We start from the raw sequence: 19,297 nt of genomic DNA on the forward strand, positions 1-19,297 counted from the left end.
TGAGATTAATTGGTATGGCTTTCTTTCTTTGTTTGTGTGTTTCATGCCAGGATGACATGTGATCATATTTTCAAAAGAGGCTGTCTACCCTTCATGCTTCTTAAAATATATTTATTTGTGTTTTGTGGTGTAAATTGTCCATGACTTAGTTCTGATCGACCATATTCTCATGACACGTTGCTCCAAGGGTGACGTTTTTACAGTATCCACTAGGTGGCACCAAAAAGTCGTGCATTGTTTCTCTTCACCTCAAGCAAATGTTAAAGATAAGAAATGCTTTGTAATATGTTCTTTATCTGCAGGGGTAGACTTATTCATCGATAAAGACAGATTTATGACTATGTTCACAGAACATGATGATGTTTTCAGTTTATCTGGTGACACAGAAAAAAAAAAAAGAAAGAAAAAAAAACTTCAGCTAAATATTAATTCCAGTCCAAGAATTGAAAACGACAAAGTTTTAATAAATTAAATATAGAAATGCATTAACACCAGTTTTTCATCCAAATGACATGAAATTACACAGATATGCAAACACATTTTTGGAGAGGGGAAAAAATAAACTTGGAGGCATGCTTAAGAGCTGCTATGTTGTTAAATCACAGTTTGGGCATCGGTGGAAAAAGGACAAGTAGAGTTACTGTTACTAAAAAAAAAACCTCTACGTAGAATTAAAGTATCCCTCCTGAAAAACACTTCAGAGTACAATGGTCACTCATTTACAGTTTACCAAAACGGTTGTCAGTTTAACTCTGCTTGGAGTGCATTTTTCTTTAGTGACAGTACTTCTCCTTGTGCTTGTTCCAGCCCTGAGTCTGGGGGATGCTATCTGACTGGGTGTCACTCAGCTGTTTCAGAAATTAGTTTGTTTCACGTCTTCCTTCTCCTCAGGTTCACGAGGCGAGCTATCAGACCTGGAAAAAGGAGAAAAAAAAAAAACAAAGAAAATTTAACAAAGAAAATGTATTGCAGCCTGGTGCCATTCATTTGAACTTGTATGGCAACCACCCCCATATTAGTACTACTACTACTACTAATAACAACAACAACAATAATAATAATGCTACTAAAACACGGTTGGACGTCTACTCATTGCAGAAAGATAAAACAGTGTCATGGAGAGCGGTAAAAAACCGTGGTAAAAACAGAAGTGTACCGAGGTCTGGCTCTGTGCCGTTTGACAGCATGGAAGGTAGTCATTATTACAAAGACGATGACGAGAAATCCAGCCACTGCAGCAAAACCCAGAAACAGTCTGTACTGCACAGATTCTGTGTGGGGGGGAAAAGAGACATATTTTTTTTTTAAAAAAAAGAGAGATAGAATCATGCAATGTAATCTCACGGTCTGAGGGAACGTCAAGCTGTGTGAAGCTGAAATGTGTGTGAGAGACAGTTGATTTAAAACCAGCATGACAAACCGGGCGACGCCATAAGGCATGGTACAGAATGAGATTTGTTATGGACGGGTATGAAACTGATAGTGTTTTAGGAATAATTCATAATAGCCATGTCATTATGAGAAAAGATGAAGTTAATGCGAGAGTACAGAACCGAAAGCCGAATTGTTTTGTTTGGATATTATAACACATTTACCACCGAACATGATAACAAGTAATGGCAAGCAATGGGAAAGTAAAATTTAACTGCTAGGTGTCACTGAAAAGTCAGACTTTTATTTTTCAGTTAACGTTTTATAAGAATTTTTTTTTTAAGATCTGCGCTCCGTGTCACCTTCTCCTCTTAAACAGAGCTGTTCTGAACCCTCCCTAAATCTCCCTGTTAGGAACTGCATCTCAGGGGAAGAATTTCTCGCTTGGCGTGTCTTTACTGCACGGGCAGATACATAACCTTATCAAAGCTTTTGTGTTGTCAGAATGAATAAATATTTTTGGTCCTACTCATGATAAAGAGATATGGTTTATTTGTGTTGGGTTTTATCTGATTGTTGCAATCTGTAGCCAAGACTATCATGTAAGAGATTTTCTATCAGCCATCAGATACTGTCCACTTATCTCTCAGTGACATTAGGTTACAAAAGGTTAACCCTGACTGTCACGGTTCAGTGTGTGGAGGAACAAAGATTAGCGTTTTTATACTGACAAAATAAGCATGTCCCTGTTGTAACACACTCCACTGACGCTCGAGAGAACATTCCCAGATTCCCTGTGCCCTCCCCTTAGCGAGAAGTGTTTCTGAACCTGACTGGTGTGAACCTGACTGGTCTGAACCTGACTGCTCTGAACCTGACTGGTGTGAACCTGACTGGTTAGCGGAATGTTTCGGTCTCGTACCCGTCGGGCTCCTTGAGTCATTCGTGCCGTCGGAGAGCAGCAGATGTTTGGTGACTTCCAGAGAGCCGTCGTTGGGTTCTGGAGTGATGCCCAGTAAGTGACAGAGCAGAGAGTAAATGTGGATGGTTTCAAAAGGTCCCACCTCCAGGTTTTTGTGGAAGTCAGGCCCCACCGCCCTGAAGAAGGGCTTCATGTCCATGGCCAAGTTATCAAAGCCGTGCTCTCCCTTATTGAACTGGAACGGATAGAACTGCAGGGGACGAAACAGAAAATATAACATATACCCAACAGCTATGACAAAACAATAGATTATAATTGAATGATAGTAACAATAATAACATCAACAGCAACATAAACAACTGTTTGTACTAACACACTCTTCGTACACCATATGTCTATCTACATGTTCGTCTATACGTCTATATCTGTATCTACGAGTGCACATGTACTTTTTGTGTGAAAAATAAATGTCAGAGTAGATTCATCATGTCATCAGACAGAGTAAGGGATTTAATCATCTCAGTGTCGTGTGAAAACAGCGTGACGCCGTCTCCTCCCATCTTCTCTCACCCCGTTGATGACGTATCCGGGATCAGCGTAAAGGATGATGGGCAGAAGACGCGGGTGTTTGGAGTAGTGAAATCGCTCTGGCATCTCTTCTCTCTTGTAGACGTGAAGGTGGGGATGCCCGCCTTTCAGGGCGTTGTACACCTTGTCCAGCATCCCGTCTTTGGGCAGCAGCATCCCCGTGGGGCCGTAGTCCACCAGGTGGAATTTCAGATCCCTGAAGGAAAAGCCTGGGATTTTGGACAGCATGATCTCTTCGACCAGACCGTCTCTCAAAACCGTGGTCATCCCGTGGTCGGCGGTGATGATGATGTTCAGGCGTTCCGACAGGCCGAGGCTCCGAGCCATGTCGCGGATGTAGCCCATCGTTCGATCGACTTTCCTGACCGCCTCCTGACGCTCGAGAGAATCCGGCCCGTGCGCATGCCCGGTTGCGTCGGGATCGCCGAAATAAAGGGTGACAAAGTCCAGGTCCATATCCACGAACCATTCCTTCATTACTTTGTCCACTTTCATCCTCCACAGCGTCTCGTTCTTGTGGTCGTAGAACCGGGGCTCCACGTCCCTCACTTTCAGCGTCTCCTTCTGGTAAGAGGCCGCGGTGCCCGGGAAGTGCATTGACCCTGCCTTTAAGCCCTGAAACAACGCCACAGAGAAACAGAGCTAGGCACACGCAAACATTTGAGCTCAAAGGCTCGCTGCTCAAAGGCAAAGCAGAGAGTTGCCTTCTTGGTATGACTGAGCTTTAAGTTAAGTGAAGTTCTCTTAATCTGCCTTCACTGCCTCACATGTAAGCTCCTATGAGTAGCCAACATGATGTTTTATTGAGTGCTTGTTGATTATCTTGCAGATTCTTATGGGCTCATGTTATTACTATATTCTCTATAATATCAAAGGACACACTGAGGATCAGTCTTGCTGTTATCTGCCTGGCTGTTTTTACAGTGCTTTGAATTGAAGTCAGAGCCATATTGCAGACAGAGTATTTACACTGGACTGGTCAAGGTCATAGCCTGTCAAAGTCTTTATCAGAACCTTTAGCACAGCACTGCGGTTGCACTTTCAAAAGGACTAAACACATTTTTTTTTTTTTCCTGAGTCGTCCTGTTTGTGAAAAACAACCCATGCATCTCTCTGAGAAACTGTCTGAACCATATTGTGTCACAAAAGCAAAATAAATGTAAAAATCTGATCTGGGAATAGCCAGGCTCTCACTGTCTCTGAAGTGGCGTGACTAGCAGGGTAAATTAATGCACAGCCTTATTTTGATATCTGTTTATGAGGTAATAGGATCTGACTGATGCACTTATTGTAAGTCGCTTTGGCTCAAATACCAAAATACCAAATTGTAAACTGTAGACCTTTCTCTGTCTGGAAGAAAGATTTGGTTAAACTTCACTCATTTTGTCAAGTGCTTTAACTGGTTTTTTTTTTTTTTTGGGACAAATTTTTAGACACTTCTCTGAGTGTGCCTCTCTGAGTTGATGTGTTTCATAGATGGAGAAACCATGCATAGCTTCTCTCTGAGGTTGTTTAAATAGGCTCCTCTATAATCCAACGTAACCTCATTATATTGTTTGAGTGACCAATGTAAATTCAAAGTTGCTCTTAGGGTGTAGAGACAAATAGCCTGTCCTATCCCTTATCAGGAGAACCTGAACACAACACAAACCTGAACACGATTAAGTAAGGCATAAATAAATATTAGACTTTACCAGTCAGAAGCAGTTTACGCCGACTTCACCTGTCTCTCAAGTCACTTAAGCGGATGTTACTTCTCTTTGAGCTCATTTTAAGAAGACTTCACCTGTCTCCAAAATAACTTGTCCTGTCTCAAGACTAGACTGGGCTTGACCCGTGTCCAGGCATCTTTCTCTGATTTTCACTTGTCTCTGAGCTGGTTCAGAGGATTTTAAACTGTCTCCAAGCTCTTTCAGAACCAGTCAGGTTAGACTTGGCCTGTGTAATTCTGTGAATTTTACCAGTGTGATTCTGTGAGTTTCACCAGTGTGATCCTGTGAGTTTTACCTGTGTGATTCTGTGAGTTTTACCAGTGTGATTCTGTGAGTTTCACCAGTGTGATCCTGTGAGTTTTACCAGTGTGATCCTGTGAGTTTTACCAGTGTGATTCTGTGAGTTTCACCAGTGTGATCCTGTGAGTTTTACCAGTGTGATTCTGTGAGTTTTACCAGTGTGATTCTGTGAGTTTTACCTGTCTCTGTGCTGTGATAAAGATGGGAAGACTGCCGTTGTCCCAGTAATCATCCACAAACTGGGTCTCGTAGTACTGTTTCTTCTCCTGCGTGGTCGTGTTAAACCACATGTTGTGGATGACTCCATGGTTCTCAATGTACTTGCCTAAACAAAGACAACATTATCTCTGATTACATCAAAACATCTATTTTTTTTTTTTGTTTGTTTTACATCTGCATATTTAAACTATTTAATTGTTAAATCAGACAAATAGGCACAGTATTAGAAAAGGACACGGAAAAGAAAATTCAGTGCTTCACTCACATATATTCATTCACACATATTAAGTTACAGAACCAAATTTCAATTGTTCTGGTCTATTGTAGTGTTCTTAACTCCAGGCCTGGGGACTCACACGACTACACAATTTCATTCTCTCCCACCTTTACCACATCTGATCCAGCCTCTCTGCTGATTACTGACCCCTGGGTGTCTTGAAGAAGACATACTAGTGCTAGGCATGAACTAAACTATGTTATTTCTAATGATACCCCTGGACTGGTATTGGGAAACCCCATTTTATTCAGTGACAGACAGTAAAATTCATGTGAACCATACCTCAGATCACAGAACACAGACCACAAAGTTACAAAGCCGATCATTCCCCCCAGATTGACCTCCGTGACCGATAATGACCTTTTGCCTGATGCCATTTCATGCCAGCTGCATTTAATTCCAACTTCTTCTTCCAAAGTCTTACCCCAGTAATCGATCAGTATTTAAATCTTTCCTGTCAACCTCAAATTCAACTCAACTGACTGCACTTAAGATGCCCAGATGCCAAGGTTCACGTGTTCATAATTATGTCTCGTTACCTGTCAGAAGGGTGAAGTGTGTCGGACTGGTGATGGTCAGAAAAGGTGGGGTGACGTAGGTGGCTTTGACTCCATCCAGTGCCATCTGGTCCAGGTTTGGGGTGTCCACATCGCGGTCATAGTCCCAACGAAAACCGTCAAACGAGATGAAGAGGAGCTTGTTCCTCGCTCTGGTCTGGGGTTGCCCTGCAGGGGCGGACAACGAGGGAGACGCGACCAGCAGACACAGAGACACTGCTAACAGCATGACGGCAAACGCTTAGAGGTTTCCCGGAGTTTAGCAGCGAGGTTTGATCACTGTCTAGCGCTATCTGCTTAAGTTGCATGCTTTTTAAGTGCACTCTGAGTTTTACAAGTTGATTAGTCCAGTTTATCTTATCAATAACCTTATCTGAGTTTGAGGAGTTAAACGCTATTGCTCCAAACTTTGCACTGATTTATTAGACCTCCACAACACATACAACACATAAACTACTATTAATTATTTTTTTCTTTTTTAAATCTTGTTTCCCTGTCAGGACCTTTTGGAGGGTTTTAAGTACTAAAATGTTTATAAAATAGTAAAACAGTAAGATTAATTTTTGAATTCTCAAAACAGAGACTTTGCTTCTGAGGAGCAGGTCTTCAAAATATGGTTTTAAGAGGCTTTTATTGCGGGCAAAAACAGTTTGAAGCAATGTCCCTAAGAGCTGAACCATAAGGAGCCTGGTCAAGACAGACTCTACTGTCCAGAAATCAAAGTGGCTTTTAAGACAATGTTGGTGATTAAGAAAAGCTGATCTCAGGTAATTGCTGAGAGCTGTAGTTCTTAGATCAGCTTCACTCATAAACTTTCACTAATAATTTCCCACGAGCAGATGTGTCTCAATAGAGAGATGAAACAATTGGTTTACTCTGGCGCAAAGTTGCGTAACAGGTTAGTACAACGCTGCAGCAGTTCAATAGATAATCCATTAACAGTTGTGCGATTAACATATTTAAAGTTGAACCTATTGATTTTAATACAAGGACAACAGAGAGAACTGAACATCTGATAAGTGGACAACGTGATTCACCTCGGGGTTGATCTCTTGACTGATAGCTCCGGTATGAACAGGGAGGCGCCCTTTTGTTATTTAGATCTGTACTGTAAAAGCAATTAGACACGCAAACACTCTCTGATGACCCAGTTAATGAATCCAGGTGACTCAGTAAAAATAAATCATGATTTATTCAATATCTAGTGGACTTCAGCGCAGTCCACTCTCTGCTTCATGTACAGAAGGAATATAAATGCTCACATCATAGGAAAATATAAATATAATATATATATATATATATATATATATATATATATATATATATATATATATATATATATATATATATACATACACACACATAAATTTATATTTGTGTACAGTTAAGCCCAAGATTATTCATACCCATGCCAACTTTGCATTTATAGTGAATTTCATCTGACTGGAAATGACATAAACAAGTGACAAAAGATGGTAAGACATTGTGTCAGAGATGTTAATGATACATTTGAACTATTTCTATGTTATGTTTTGTTTTTTTACATTTGTACCTGAAATGCCATGTCCAAAATGATTCATACCCCTTCAAATTGTCACATATTTTTGAGAAAATGCAAGCTTCTATACCATTTCACATGGTCCTGGTCATTTTTACCATGTTCTAGAGCATTCTAATCAACTTTAAATTGAGAGCAGTCCATGCAGTAGTTCTCTAGGCAGTTAATTGCAAGTCATGGCTAAAACCAAAGAGCTTAGCAAGGACCTCCGGTTGCACATTTTGGCTGCTCACAAGACAGGGAAAGGCTATTAGGCCATGTCCAAGTGTTTTCAAGTGCCAGTGGCCACAATGCAAAGTATAGTCTAAAAGTACAAGGAGTTCTACACTGTGAAAAAATCTCAAAGGGTGGGGTAGGAAGGCAAAAGTGACCCCTGCGCTGGCAAGAATGGCAGTGTGAGAGGCGGAGAAGAATCCAAGGATCACCCCCGGGGCCACCCTGATGAACCTGAGCAATTCTGGTACCAACATCTCAAGACAGACACTCCAGCAGACACCGCACAAGGCTGGTCTCCATGTACACCGACTAAGGAGGACTCCACTTCTCCAAGACAGGCACACTAAGGCTCGCCCAGCCATTGCAAACTCCTCGCCTGGACAAAGAAGAACGTTTTTTGGCCGTCCTACCACAGAACTGATGACCGAAAGCTTTCTTCTTTTCTCTTTTGGAGAAGTGGAGTCCTCCTTGGTCGGCATACATGGAGACCAGCCTTGTGCGGTGTCTGCTGGAGTGTCTGTCTTGAGATGTTGGTACCAGAATTGCTCAGGTTCATCAGGGTGGCCCCGGGGGTGATCCTTGGATTCTTCTCCGCCTCTCACACTGCCATTCTTGCCAGCGCAGGGGTCACTTTTGGCTTCCTACCCCACCCTTTGAGATTTTTTCACAGTGTAGAACTCCTTGTACTTTTAGACTATACTTTGCATTGTGGCCACTGGCACTTGAAAACACTTGGACATGGCCTAATAGCCTTTCCCTGTCTTGTGAGCAGCCAAAATGTGCAACCAGAGGTCCTTGCTAAGCTCTTTGGTTTTAGCCATGACTTGCAATTAACTGCCTAGAGAACTACTGCATGGACTGCTCTCAATTTAAAGTTGATTAGAATGCTCTAGAACATGGTAAAAATGACCAAGACCATGTGAAATGGTATAGAAGCTTGCATTTTCTCAAAAATATGTGACAATTTGAAGGGGTATGAATCATTTTGGACATGTTATTTTTGGTAAAAATGTAAAAAAAAACCCATAGAATTTATCATTAACATTTGTGACACAATGTCTTTCCATCTTTTGACAGTTGTCTATGTCATTTCCAGCCAGCTGAAACCTATGGGTCAAATAAAATTTACCATAAATGCAAATTTGGTATGGGTATGAATAATTTTGGGCTTAACTGTAAATAAACGTAATGTATGTGAAAAATAAAATGCGATATTGATGCATGTATGTGTCCAGCAGATGGCGGCATATGCACATGGGTAAAATGTAATAAGGACTAAAACCAAAATGAACAAATATTAATTTGTTATAATAATATGTAAGTTATAAATAATCAAGCAAAACAAAGACAGAAAGAAAACAAAAGACTAAACAAAAAAAAAGTTTTAAAAAATTTCATTCAAGGTAAACCAGGGATGAAAATAAGTAAATTAAGTTTGAATCTGAATCACACCTCTCACAGTTTTAGCCAGAGAACTTGGTGAGAATAATAAGGCTATGAGAAACACCATGTCCTGAGGAGTGACTCTGGCTGTCTGTCACCTCAGTGTTGGTCCAGGCCCTGCAGATGATCTCGAATCTCAGTAATCTTTTAAGAGACCACTGAATGTTTATGATGGAGAGGGTTTTAATGCACACATTCAATATCCTGCCTCAGCTGTATGATGCCTTGTCTCAAGTCCTGTCCGTCCATTCCGGCTCCTCCCATCCGGTTACTGCCCTCTAACATTATTGGACATTTCATTGACTTGACCTACACTTGACCTTACGCCTTGCAGGTTTACATCCTGGTTACATCCATGGCAGGTTTTACATGCGAGATAGCACACCGCCGTGACCCTTCGCTTTTCATAATCCCGCCTGTGATTCAACATTACTGCTTCGGTTTTCCCACCCACCAAGGCACTGAACCACGGCACAACGACCCCCTTTCCTAGAGAATACCTCCTATTTCTCAGGTTATCTGTGAAGCTCCAAGAAAACTCCTGTCTGACAGCTGATTAAATGAGCAACAAATCTGCCCCCCCCCCCTTCCCCCTCGGGGTGGCAGTTTTTAGAGGTCTGTTCCAAATGATTTCTTTTCTCCTTCCCAGAGCTTACACAATCAAGCGTTCTAAAGCCCTGCCCCCCCCCCCCCCCGCCCCATTCTGGAACACCAATATCTGATCAATCTGTCCATGCTATTGAGCAGAACTTCTCTCAATCCTGATGACCCCGCCCTATCACATGTTTTTGCTCTTCACCTCTGCAGTTATACATTTCTGTGCCAAACAGGGCCCACGGACTGCAGCTTGTGCTGTGTGTTATTCATAAGGATTTTTAAGACTTGATTCTGAAAGTGAGTGCGCTTGGTCAGAAAACTGTGAGGTATGTAAAGTAATTTATAAATAAGAGTATAATAAAACTGCTCATATGACCAAAATATCGGGATTATGCGAAGTAAGCTTTCCCTCCAGAATGTTCTAGAACAACCGATCCCAGAGTGGAATAGAGGAGTGGTAGTCCACTTAGACTACCAATTTATTCAGGACACTTCAGCCTGCTTCACAGTGCAGTTAACGCTTAACACACTGATGTTTGTTTTTCGGCTTCTTTCCTTCTCTCACCCATCAAATCAGCGCACAGTATGGTTAGCGTGCAGTGCATGCTGTTAGTAAGCCACAGACGAGCACAAGCTTTCGCCTGCAGCCGTGGCAACGCTGATCAGTGGACGGCCTGAGTGAGGTGCGCTAGCGCTAAGTCAGAGCAGAAGTGCGCGGTCAGTTGAGAAACTCTGAGTAGGGGAAACATGAAAGCTAAGACTGAAGAGCAGCAGCGTTAAAAACCTTCTTCATCCTGCCTCTTTGATGGCCTCTTTCACCTCCACGTACAGCGAGAGCACTCGCTAAATGCTAATTGATAAATCAAGCAAATTGGATCATAGACACTCCTCCAGAGGTGATTATGGGCACGCCAGCCATGCTTTAGTACTCTGTGTGAGAAGCGTGTCTGATGCCCGTTTCACTCGGCTGTACAATCACTTGGGCGGCGACTTCCACAGACACTGACACAATATCAAAAAACTTATCTCGTCACAGTATGTAGCCACATCAGTGCCACATTGTTTGCCGTTTGGGAAGTCTAGAAACACACCTGGGTTATGTAAGAGATAAAAGATCCCAGATCAAAGATCCCAAAACTTCAGTCTATATCAGGTTAAAGGTGTGTGTGTGTGTGTGTGTGTGTGTGTGTGTGTGTGTGTTTGCTGACTAAAGCTAATTAGCGGACTTCTAAAATTACAAGTTAAGCTTTAAATCTTAAATATTTCTGTTTATCAGAATCACACAGAGTCACGTTACCTCACTGGCTTAACTTCAAGGTTCGAGAAACGAATCAGAATAGCATGGCTGATAGAGATTTGTTCTGTGAAAGAAATAAAATCCGAAAACGATGGTATTTTTGCAGGGCCCCCTCAACATGAGAGTTTGAGAGAGACAGATTCTGAAAGCGTTTGGGCTGTCAAATAAGATGGGTTAAATCACTGAGTCACGCAAACGCGCCCCCTCCCCGCCCCCCCCGCCCCAGACCAGAATATCTGAGCGTACTGAAATATTCCGCCACAAACTTCAGAGCTTATCCATGTTAACGCAGAATATGATCTTATTGTGGTATGTTAACAAATACTTCATCATTTCTGTTCACTAATCCAGAATGACATTCCTTCTTTGGCGCGATAACGTCACAATTTGGGATTATTCATCTCAGCCGAACAGTATTTTCAGATGGCTTCTGTTCATTTGTCCATGTGATTAATTTATTTATCATCATAACAAACGCACAAGATTTGTCAACCTGTCACAGTTGTCCAGATCAAAAATGTTCCGTGTTTGCATGTGTGACGGATCCAAAACGGCACAATGTGTAAAACCAGCTAAATTATTACAGATAGTCATGCCTGTGCCTGTTACCGCATGTCCTCTGTAACAAGGTTCTGGTCAATAGCGTTTTATGAGTCCCACTGCCGTCAATCAAACAGTCTTGACAGCTTGCGATTCAGACTTGGTTTGTATTGTTTGGCCTTGGTGTCAGTTCAAGGTGACTATCTAATCTCTGTCTGTGTATGTAAGAGATTAAACACTTCATTACTTATCTCTCATTCATATTCATTCACATGCATGCACTTTTCACTACCAAAGGTCTGTTCTGAGAAGTTTTAATAGCAGCATCGCCTAAAGACGCTGAACATGTCCACAAATGCAAGCGAACAGAGTAAACACTGGAAGTTAATCAGAGATTTTAAGGTAAACATGGAGAGAATCAGCATTCGTTCTCGTAGGGGACTGAGGTCTTTTTTTTTTTTTTTTTTACAGATTTAAACAAGGAACACACTCTTGGATGAGTTCTCTGGAAAGAGGATTGTTTTATGAGGTGTTCCAAAGAGCATTCTTTTGGACTTGTTTGTAAGTTTCAGGGCTTACTAAAGACTGTGTGATAACGGCACTTCTCAGTCCAGCTCCTAGAGTCTCTCACTGCACCTTTCAGGTGTCTCCCTGCTCAAACACACCTGGGGGGTATTCCAGAAAGTGGGTTTAGTGAAAACCCTTGAGTTAGTTAACTCAGAGCAAGTAGTGAACCTCCTAACAGAAGAGCCCTCTGGCTTTATTTTGCTAAGAGAATGAAACCACAGAGCTCTTCTATTAGGAGGTTTACTACTTGTACTGAGTTAACTAACTCAGAGTTTTCACAAAATCAGTTTTCTGGAATACCCTCCTGATTCACCAGCTCAGCTAATTCTCACACCTGTGATCACCTAAAGCAGGTGCATTGGAGCAAGGAACATAGACGCTTCCTAAGATGTGAAGAATTTTGGGTGGTGTGAAGCAGGATTGGGAAACGTCACTGCAAGAGCTGGGTGCAGGAAGGTTGCACTAAATTAAGTTTACAGGTTTAAACCTTGTCCAGTTCATTGTCTGTGAGCCAAAGGGCTGCAGCACTGTTTGGTAAATGTGATTTTTGTTACCGTTGTTCTCATGTTAAATCAAGTTTGGTTCGTCAGCTGTGAGAGCAAACGTACAATGTGTATTTTAAAATATGGGAAAGAACTAGCAGTATAGAGCAGTTTATAAAAAAAAAACCCTTCTGTTACTGGTAATTTCTCATGTTAATTTCTCTCTTATTTAGCTATATGGAGTGGTGCACCCATTCTGTGTAATCGCTTGTCTTTTCATCTCACAGTTTCTAAATGTTACAGCAAAAGAAAAAAGAAAAAAAAAAAAGAGACATTTGAGCATATGTTCAACCCAACATGAAAAATGACTCATTGTACACGCCCCCCCCCCCCCCCCCCCCCCCCCCCGCCCCCTTCCCAGCCACCACTGCGCTCTGTAACATGTACCAAGCTTCCTCAGAAGTGAATTTAACTTGTAGTCTGACTGTGTAATTATGATACATGCACAATTTTCTGAGGCAAGCAACTGTGGACAATCTATATAGCGAGCAAGCTATACAACTAAAACGTGTTAGTTAACGTGAGTGAATGGCAACAATTTCTTATGTTTGGTCCCTTTTTTTTTTTTTTTTACATGTAACACCTCTGTTCTTTGTGCTTGACCTTACTGAAGGTATTATCAATCATGCTAAATTTTGTAAAATGTAGGAGATGAGGTTTGCTGTGTTACTTAGCTCTTCTAACCCTGTCCAAGATATCCCCACCACCTCTAAAATTAAATATAGGGCCTTCTTTTATAATCAAGCTTTCGCTGATCACTTCAAACCACTGAACCCAAGACTTCAGATGCTGAGGTGACGATCTGGTCAAAATACTGCCTGTGTAGTGTTTGTGTTTTAAAAGCACCAAATAATAAAAGCCTTTGCCAGTTCTGTAGGTTAACATCTGTGTGCTCTCTCACAACCACTGTTTGAAAGAGAGTGTTCTGTGTTGGGTGAATCTGTTTAAGGAAGATTTGGACAACACACACACACACACACACACACACACACACACACTCACACACAATCTCTCTGTAAAAAAACAAACAAAAACAAGGCAAAAACAAAAAATAAGTAAATTAAAGTTGATTCAAGGACTTTCTTTAACATAAACAGTTCCTTCTCAATGCAGTTTTTTTTTTTCAGCTGAAATTGTTGCTGCTCCCATTTTGTGGTATTCTCTGTGAATGTACTAAAACTGATTTTTGAAGAGGGAAGTGAACTGACCACTGTGCCAGATGTCTGGCAGAAGACATTTTTGAGCAGCTTAGAGTTCAGTTGGAAGCGAAACTAATTTGGTTTAACGCCATTGGTCAGTGGTGTTGGCATTGTTTTTCTTAATCCTTTGTAACTTTCACATTCTGGATATCAGTGTAGCTTTCACTCCTGTACCCTCACCTGTTCTTGCTTAATTAGTTTAAACAGCTGATGTTGTTTCACAGTGCCAGTCGCAAGTATATCTAATACCTTTAATTCTGCCATTAATTAGAAGCGCTAATTGTGACTTTAACAGATGATTTCAGCATGGCTGGCTTCCTGTGGCTCAGTTCTCGCACGCTGGGCTGTTTATCAGCAGGATGTACGCTGTCAACGCTTTCTCAACACTACCAAAACTGAGCCTGACTAATTGCCTGTCATTAAAACTGAACTCTTGCAAAACTAGGCTCAAATTTCACACTGAGAGTTGAACAACGTTTAAAATCAGAGCAGAGAGAAAAGAAAGAAAGAAAGAGAGAGAGAGAGAGTATAGAGTTATACTGTTTTGATTAAAATAGAGAAAGGGGAATGATTCAAAACTGAGAACTGCATCCATTCCTGCTTTTATTCAAAACGATTTTGCAATATTGTCAAGGAGTGCTTTGGAAATCAGAACCAAAAGTTTCATCAAAGTTTCCATCTTTTTCTTTCTTTCTTTCTTTCTTTCTTTCTTTCTTTCTTTCTTTCTTTCTTTCTTTCTTTCTTTCTTTCTTTCTTTCTTTTTTTTTTAAATGAGGTTATTGATTTATGGATCTGCACTCTTTGGAAATGGCCCACTTTCTCCAGATCTTTTATGGATAAAGGTCTGCCTGTTGTCTCAGTTTAAACTGTGTAATATTCTTTTTAATGCAGTATTCAAATTGTATTGTGCACCGGTACACTTAGGCTCGACATGACAGAAGAGCCTAAGAACAGGGCTGAGAGTGACTGAGTGACTCAGTTTATCACGAGCCGCTCTAGAGATTTCCTCTCGTAATTTATAGGAACCGCCACGGCCGTATTTGCCAGTTTAATTTTTGACATTCTGTGTCAGGATTTGTTTGTGGTGTGTGTGTGTGTGTGTGTGTGTGTGTCTGAGAATTGTTTAAGTATTTGTGTAGATATTGATACAAAATGCTGTGTGTGTGCCCGGTTTTTGTGACGTAGGCTTGCATGAAAGCGTGTGTTTGTAGATACTGATGTGAGATGTTGCATATGTGGGTTTTTTTGGGTTGGTAGACTGTGTGTGTGTGTGTGTGTGTGTATGAGTATGTATGTCTTTCTGTGTGTGTGTGTGTGTGTGTGAGCCGTGTCACGTGGCCGTGTGTACGTACCTGAAGCGGAGCGGTGAAGCGTGCCATCGAGCGGCGAGATAGCCACGCCACCTTTAGCGCCCTCCTGCGACTGCCAGCCGGCCACTGGAACAACAGCCTCTCCCCCACTGACAGTGATTTATGGCTAATTTTAAAAGTCGTTCTTTTCAAAGGAGCCGGCTGCTGAGAGGGCATCCAACCGCAGCCGAAACCCCAAAAGAGAGAGAGAGACGGAGAGAGAGAGAGAGAAAGAGAGAAAGAGAAAGAAAATCATTTAAATTTACGTTACAGATCAAGGTAATCAGATTAGCATCAAAGAGCTGGCCACCTTTTCCTCTCATTTTGCACAACCAAACACCCCCCCCCCTCCCCGGCCCTCCGCCTCCCTTTTGTGTGTTACATCCTTCTCTCACCTCTGTCTCTCAAAGGCCACAGTTATGAGAGGAAAAAACATTTTTATATACGCTTCTATGACATGTGCGTGTGTGCTTTCGAGGTAGGGTAGTGTATAAGAATTCAAAGCTGATGATTAATCAGGAGTTAACAGAGGACAGGAGGGGATGGGGGGAGTTGTAGATCCTCACCACTCTGACTGAATTAAAACCGAACTGGATTTGGTCATGAATGTGTCCATCTTAATAAAGCTCCACGTTTTGATATGACTGGTTATTTTGCCCACTCTCATTTCTGTACAGTGTATGTGGAGGTATCACTGTCTGTGTGTGTGTGTGTGTGTGTGTGTGTGTGTGTGTCTGTGAATAGGGTTAACAGAGGTATCACTCTGCGGGGGTCAGAGGTCACGCTTCTCATCAGAGAAGCCCTGTCCTGTTTACGGTTCCGTTGGGAAGCTGGAGGTGTGTGTGTGTGTGTGTGTGTGAGCTAACAGGATAAACAGCAGGGACTCACTGAGTGGCATTTACAGCACTTCAGGCTGTTTTTAAGAGCACAGATGCAGATAGAAGCATACAGAGAGAGAGAGAGAGAGAGAGAGGGACAACCAGAGAGAAAGACCGTGGATAAAAGAGACAGGAACACATCCATTTGAGTGGTATAGGCCAGATGAAGCAAGGTGTATATCAGTCAGACCTGAGTCACTTTTATCGCGCTGTTTGATTGGGACAATGCTGTTTACAGAAATGTAGTGTGCGCATGTTGGACCGGCCTGAAGAATGACGTAAAGTTGATGGGAGATGGAGTTACCTCTCACTCTCAAACACAACCTTACAGTTTGTCCCGAACGAACAGTTTAGTCACATCCTTTCAATATCTAAGATGAGATTGCAACTAAGTTACTATTTTTTGTCTGGCAAACTATTTTTTGTTCAAGCGACTGTTTCAGAGTACCTTCAATTATATATATATATTTTTTTTATGCAATAACTAATTAGACACACAATCGCTGGCTGACCAAGACTTGATGACAATCACTAGTTTACGTCTTAGCGGGTCACGGATCCTCCCAACTATACATTTTAATCTAATTAAAAGCTCGTTTAAAGGTGAGCTACCTTCGTGACAGTTTCCTGCGCTCCGTAATGTGGTTTGTCACAGGGAAATGTAACCATTTCATTATGTAGTCAGCACAGAGGTACTATTCTCCAGGCAGTTCGATTTGTGCTCAGGATCTTATGGATAGATCCATCTCTGGCTGCTGTTAACAGGGCTGTGGAGCATCTTAAACCCTCTCCGAGTAGATCTCTTGAATATCGATGTTTGGAGAAGGAGTGCGCTGAATTTTTATTTATTAAGAGGTACAGGTGCCAAGGCTCGGGCAGTCACTCGGACTGCCCTGATTGGCACGAGCGGTGGCGTCCAATCAGCATTCAGAGTGCCGTTACGACGTGCTGTGACACGAATACAAAGAGAGGACAAATTCTATCACGGATACTGTATGTCACCTATAAAACCGAAAGGAAAACTGTTAAACATGTGAGACACAAGCTCTGTAAACTTTTTAGATGAGGCATAGCTTTATAAGCATTACTTGATATTTGATATTTTAAAATACCCGGCTAAACTCTTTTTGTTCGACTTTATTACAGTCCCGGTGTGATGAATGAATTGTCAGTCCAAAAGTGAACCAGGTACAGTATGTAAAGCATGTTCCTAGATAGGAAGCTCTGGCCTTTGACCCTGCTGTGGATGGTGGCATGCGAATTTCCAAGGATACTTTGCTGTCTGTCCGCCGATCTAGGAGAAAAGGCGCTTTAATCAGCTCAGAATGACAGGTATCTCAGATTCATTTCTGTGTGGTAATCCCCCCCTTTGCGGCTGTGGTCGGAGAGGAGCTGGCAGGGTTAATGCCCAGTGCTCTTTTCCATAGCTGCACTCTGCCGGGCCGTGCGTGGGTTTTTTTATAATGGTTGCGTCTGAAGGCTTGGATGGATAAAGATGTCTTTTTGACAGGCAGCATGTGAAAAACCCCCTGCGTATGCATCCACTGACTCTGACTCTGTGTGTACATCTACACCAGCATCAGGGCTGCCAAGCTGGCCTGTCTCTGTCCAAGCTGACATGGTCAGGTCCTAAATCGCAGCCTGGCCCTTCCCTGTCTCACCTCTCACACCTGTCTCTCTGGTCTGGTTCTAAATCGCAGTCTGGCCCTTCGCTGTCTCACCTCTCACACCTGTCTCTCTGGTCAGGTCCTAAATCGCAGCCTGGCCCTTCCCTGTCTCACCTCTCACACCTGTCTCTCTGGTCAGGTCCTAAATTGCAGCCTAGTCTTTCCCTGTCTCACCTCTCACACCTGTCTCCCTGGCTGAGTCTTGGACCCTATAGACCACTGCAGCTGCTTTTGTAAGGGAGGATGGCACAGGTTCATGCAACATGGCACACTCTGCACTGAGCCAAACAGAAGGCAACGTGCAGTTAGTTCCTCGTCATGGTTTGCTGTCAGAGTTCTTTCAGATCTAATTCTAGACTGTAAAGGAAGAGTATAGGGTTCATTTTCTGACAGGTCACCAATATTTAAGAACAGAACAAGTGTCATGTTTCGGCAAGAATGAACCAAGGACCACAGTGCAGGGTCATTGATGGTCATTTAGAGACGATTTACCTTTATTATAGCGCAGCGGTCCAGGGGGTAGCGGTGTCTAGAGTCACCGTGAACATGATGAGGAGGACGGGTCAGTGTCTAAGGCTGAGGTGTGGTTCCCAGTGACTGTCCCAGATCGACATCACAGCTGAGTGTCAGGAAGAGGATCATAACTCATAACACACACACACACACACACACATACACACACACACACACACAGAGAGCGAGGATCTGAAAGGGCAGCTCAGCATGAATCAAGGGCGAACAGCCATCTCGTAGAGATTGATGAAAAGCCATTGGATGGTTAAGTCTGATTTCATTTACAAACACAATTTTTACAGAAGGGTAGGGGGTGTGTGTGTGTGTGTGTGTGTGTGTGTGTGTGTGTGTGTGTGTGTGTGTGTGTGTGTGTATGTGTGTGTGTGTGACCCACACCCCCGGGCTGGAATTTCATAAAACAAGTGGCTATAATGAGTAATGGCGTGGTGACGTTGATTGAATGTATGCTTGGACCGGGTTGATCAGCAATGCAAAAAAAAAAACCCTGCTCAGAGAGGGTGGCTGAGAGAGGGGGGCTGAGAGAGGGGGGCTGAGAGAGGGGGGCCTCTGTGTGTTTGTGACGAGGTCGTGTCCCCTTCACCGCTGGTTTATGACAAATTCATTATTATACGTACTTTAATTACTCTTGTGTTTTTAATGCAATGGAAAAGGAGGACATGAAAAACAGCTTTGATAGTAAGCAAAATGCAAATACAAACATGCAAAGGTCACAAAAGGTCACAAAAAGCAAAAAAAACCCCAAAAACCCAAGAGGTTTAGTCTCTGTTTACATGAGTACCTTTGAACACACAAACACAGGCCAGTGTTGGAATTAGACTTAATCATGAATATTTTGGACACGACACAGAACCAGTATTCCTTATCCTTTCCTTACCCTCTGTGGGGTTGTGTGTGTGTGGGTGTGTGACTGTGTAGCTGTGTGTGAGCGTGTGCGTACGTGTGTGACTCTGTGTGTGTGTGTGTG

The 19,297-nt window shown here is 42.4% G+C and overlaps 1 protein-coding gene across 1 annotated transcript in view; it reads right to left on the bottom strand.

Annotated features, from left to right (window-relative positions):
• Positions 1-6,175, bottom strand: part of LOC115812664 (ectonucleotide pyrophosphatase/phosphodiesterase family member 7-like) — a 7,449-nt gene extending 1,274 nt beyond the window's left edge. The window contains exons 1-6 of the mRNA XM_030775150.1: positions 5,929-6,175; positions 5,073-5,218; positions 2,864-3,496; positions 2,294-2,543; positions 1,157-1,271; positions 875-914 (exon numbers count right to left, since the gene is read on the bottom strand). Coding sequence (XP_030631010.1) covers positions 875-914; positions 1,157-1,271; positions 2,294-2,543; positions 2,864-3,496; positions 5,073-5,218; positions 5,929-6,175 — 1,431 coding nt within the window. The remainder of the gene's footprint in view (positions 1-874; positions 915-1,156; positions 1,272-2,293; positions 2,544-2,863; positions 3,497-5,072; positions 5,219-5,928) is intronic.
• Positions 6,176-19,297: the final 13,122 nt, after the last annotated feature.

The sequence above is a fragment of the Chanos chanos genome, chromosome 5 (genome assembly GCF_902362185.1).
Source record: "Chanos chanos chromosome 5, fChaCha1.1, whole genome shotgun sequence".
NCBI lineage: Eukaryota > Metazoa > Chordata > Actinopteri > Gonorynchiformes > Chanidae > Chanos > Chanos chanos.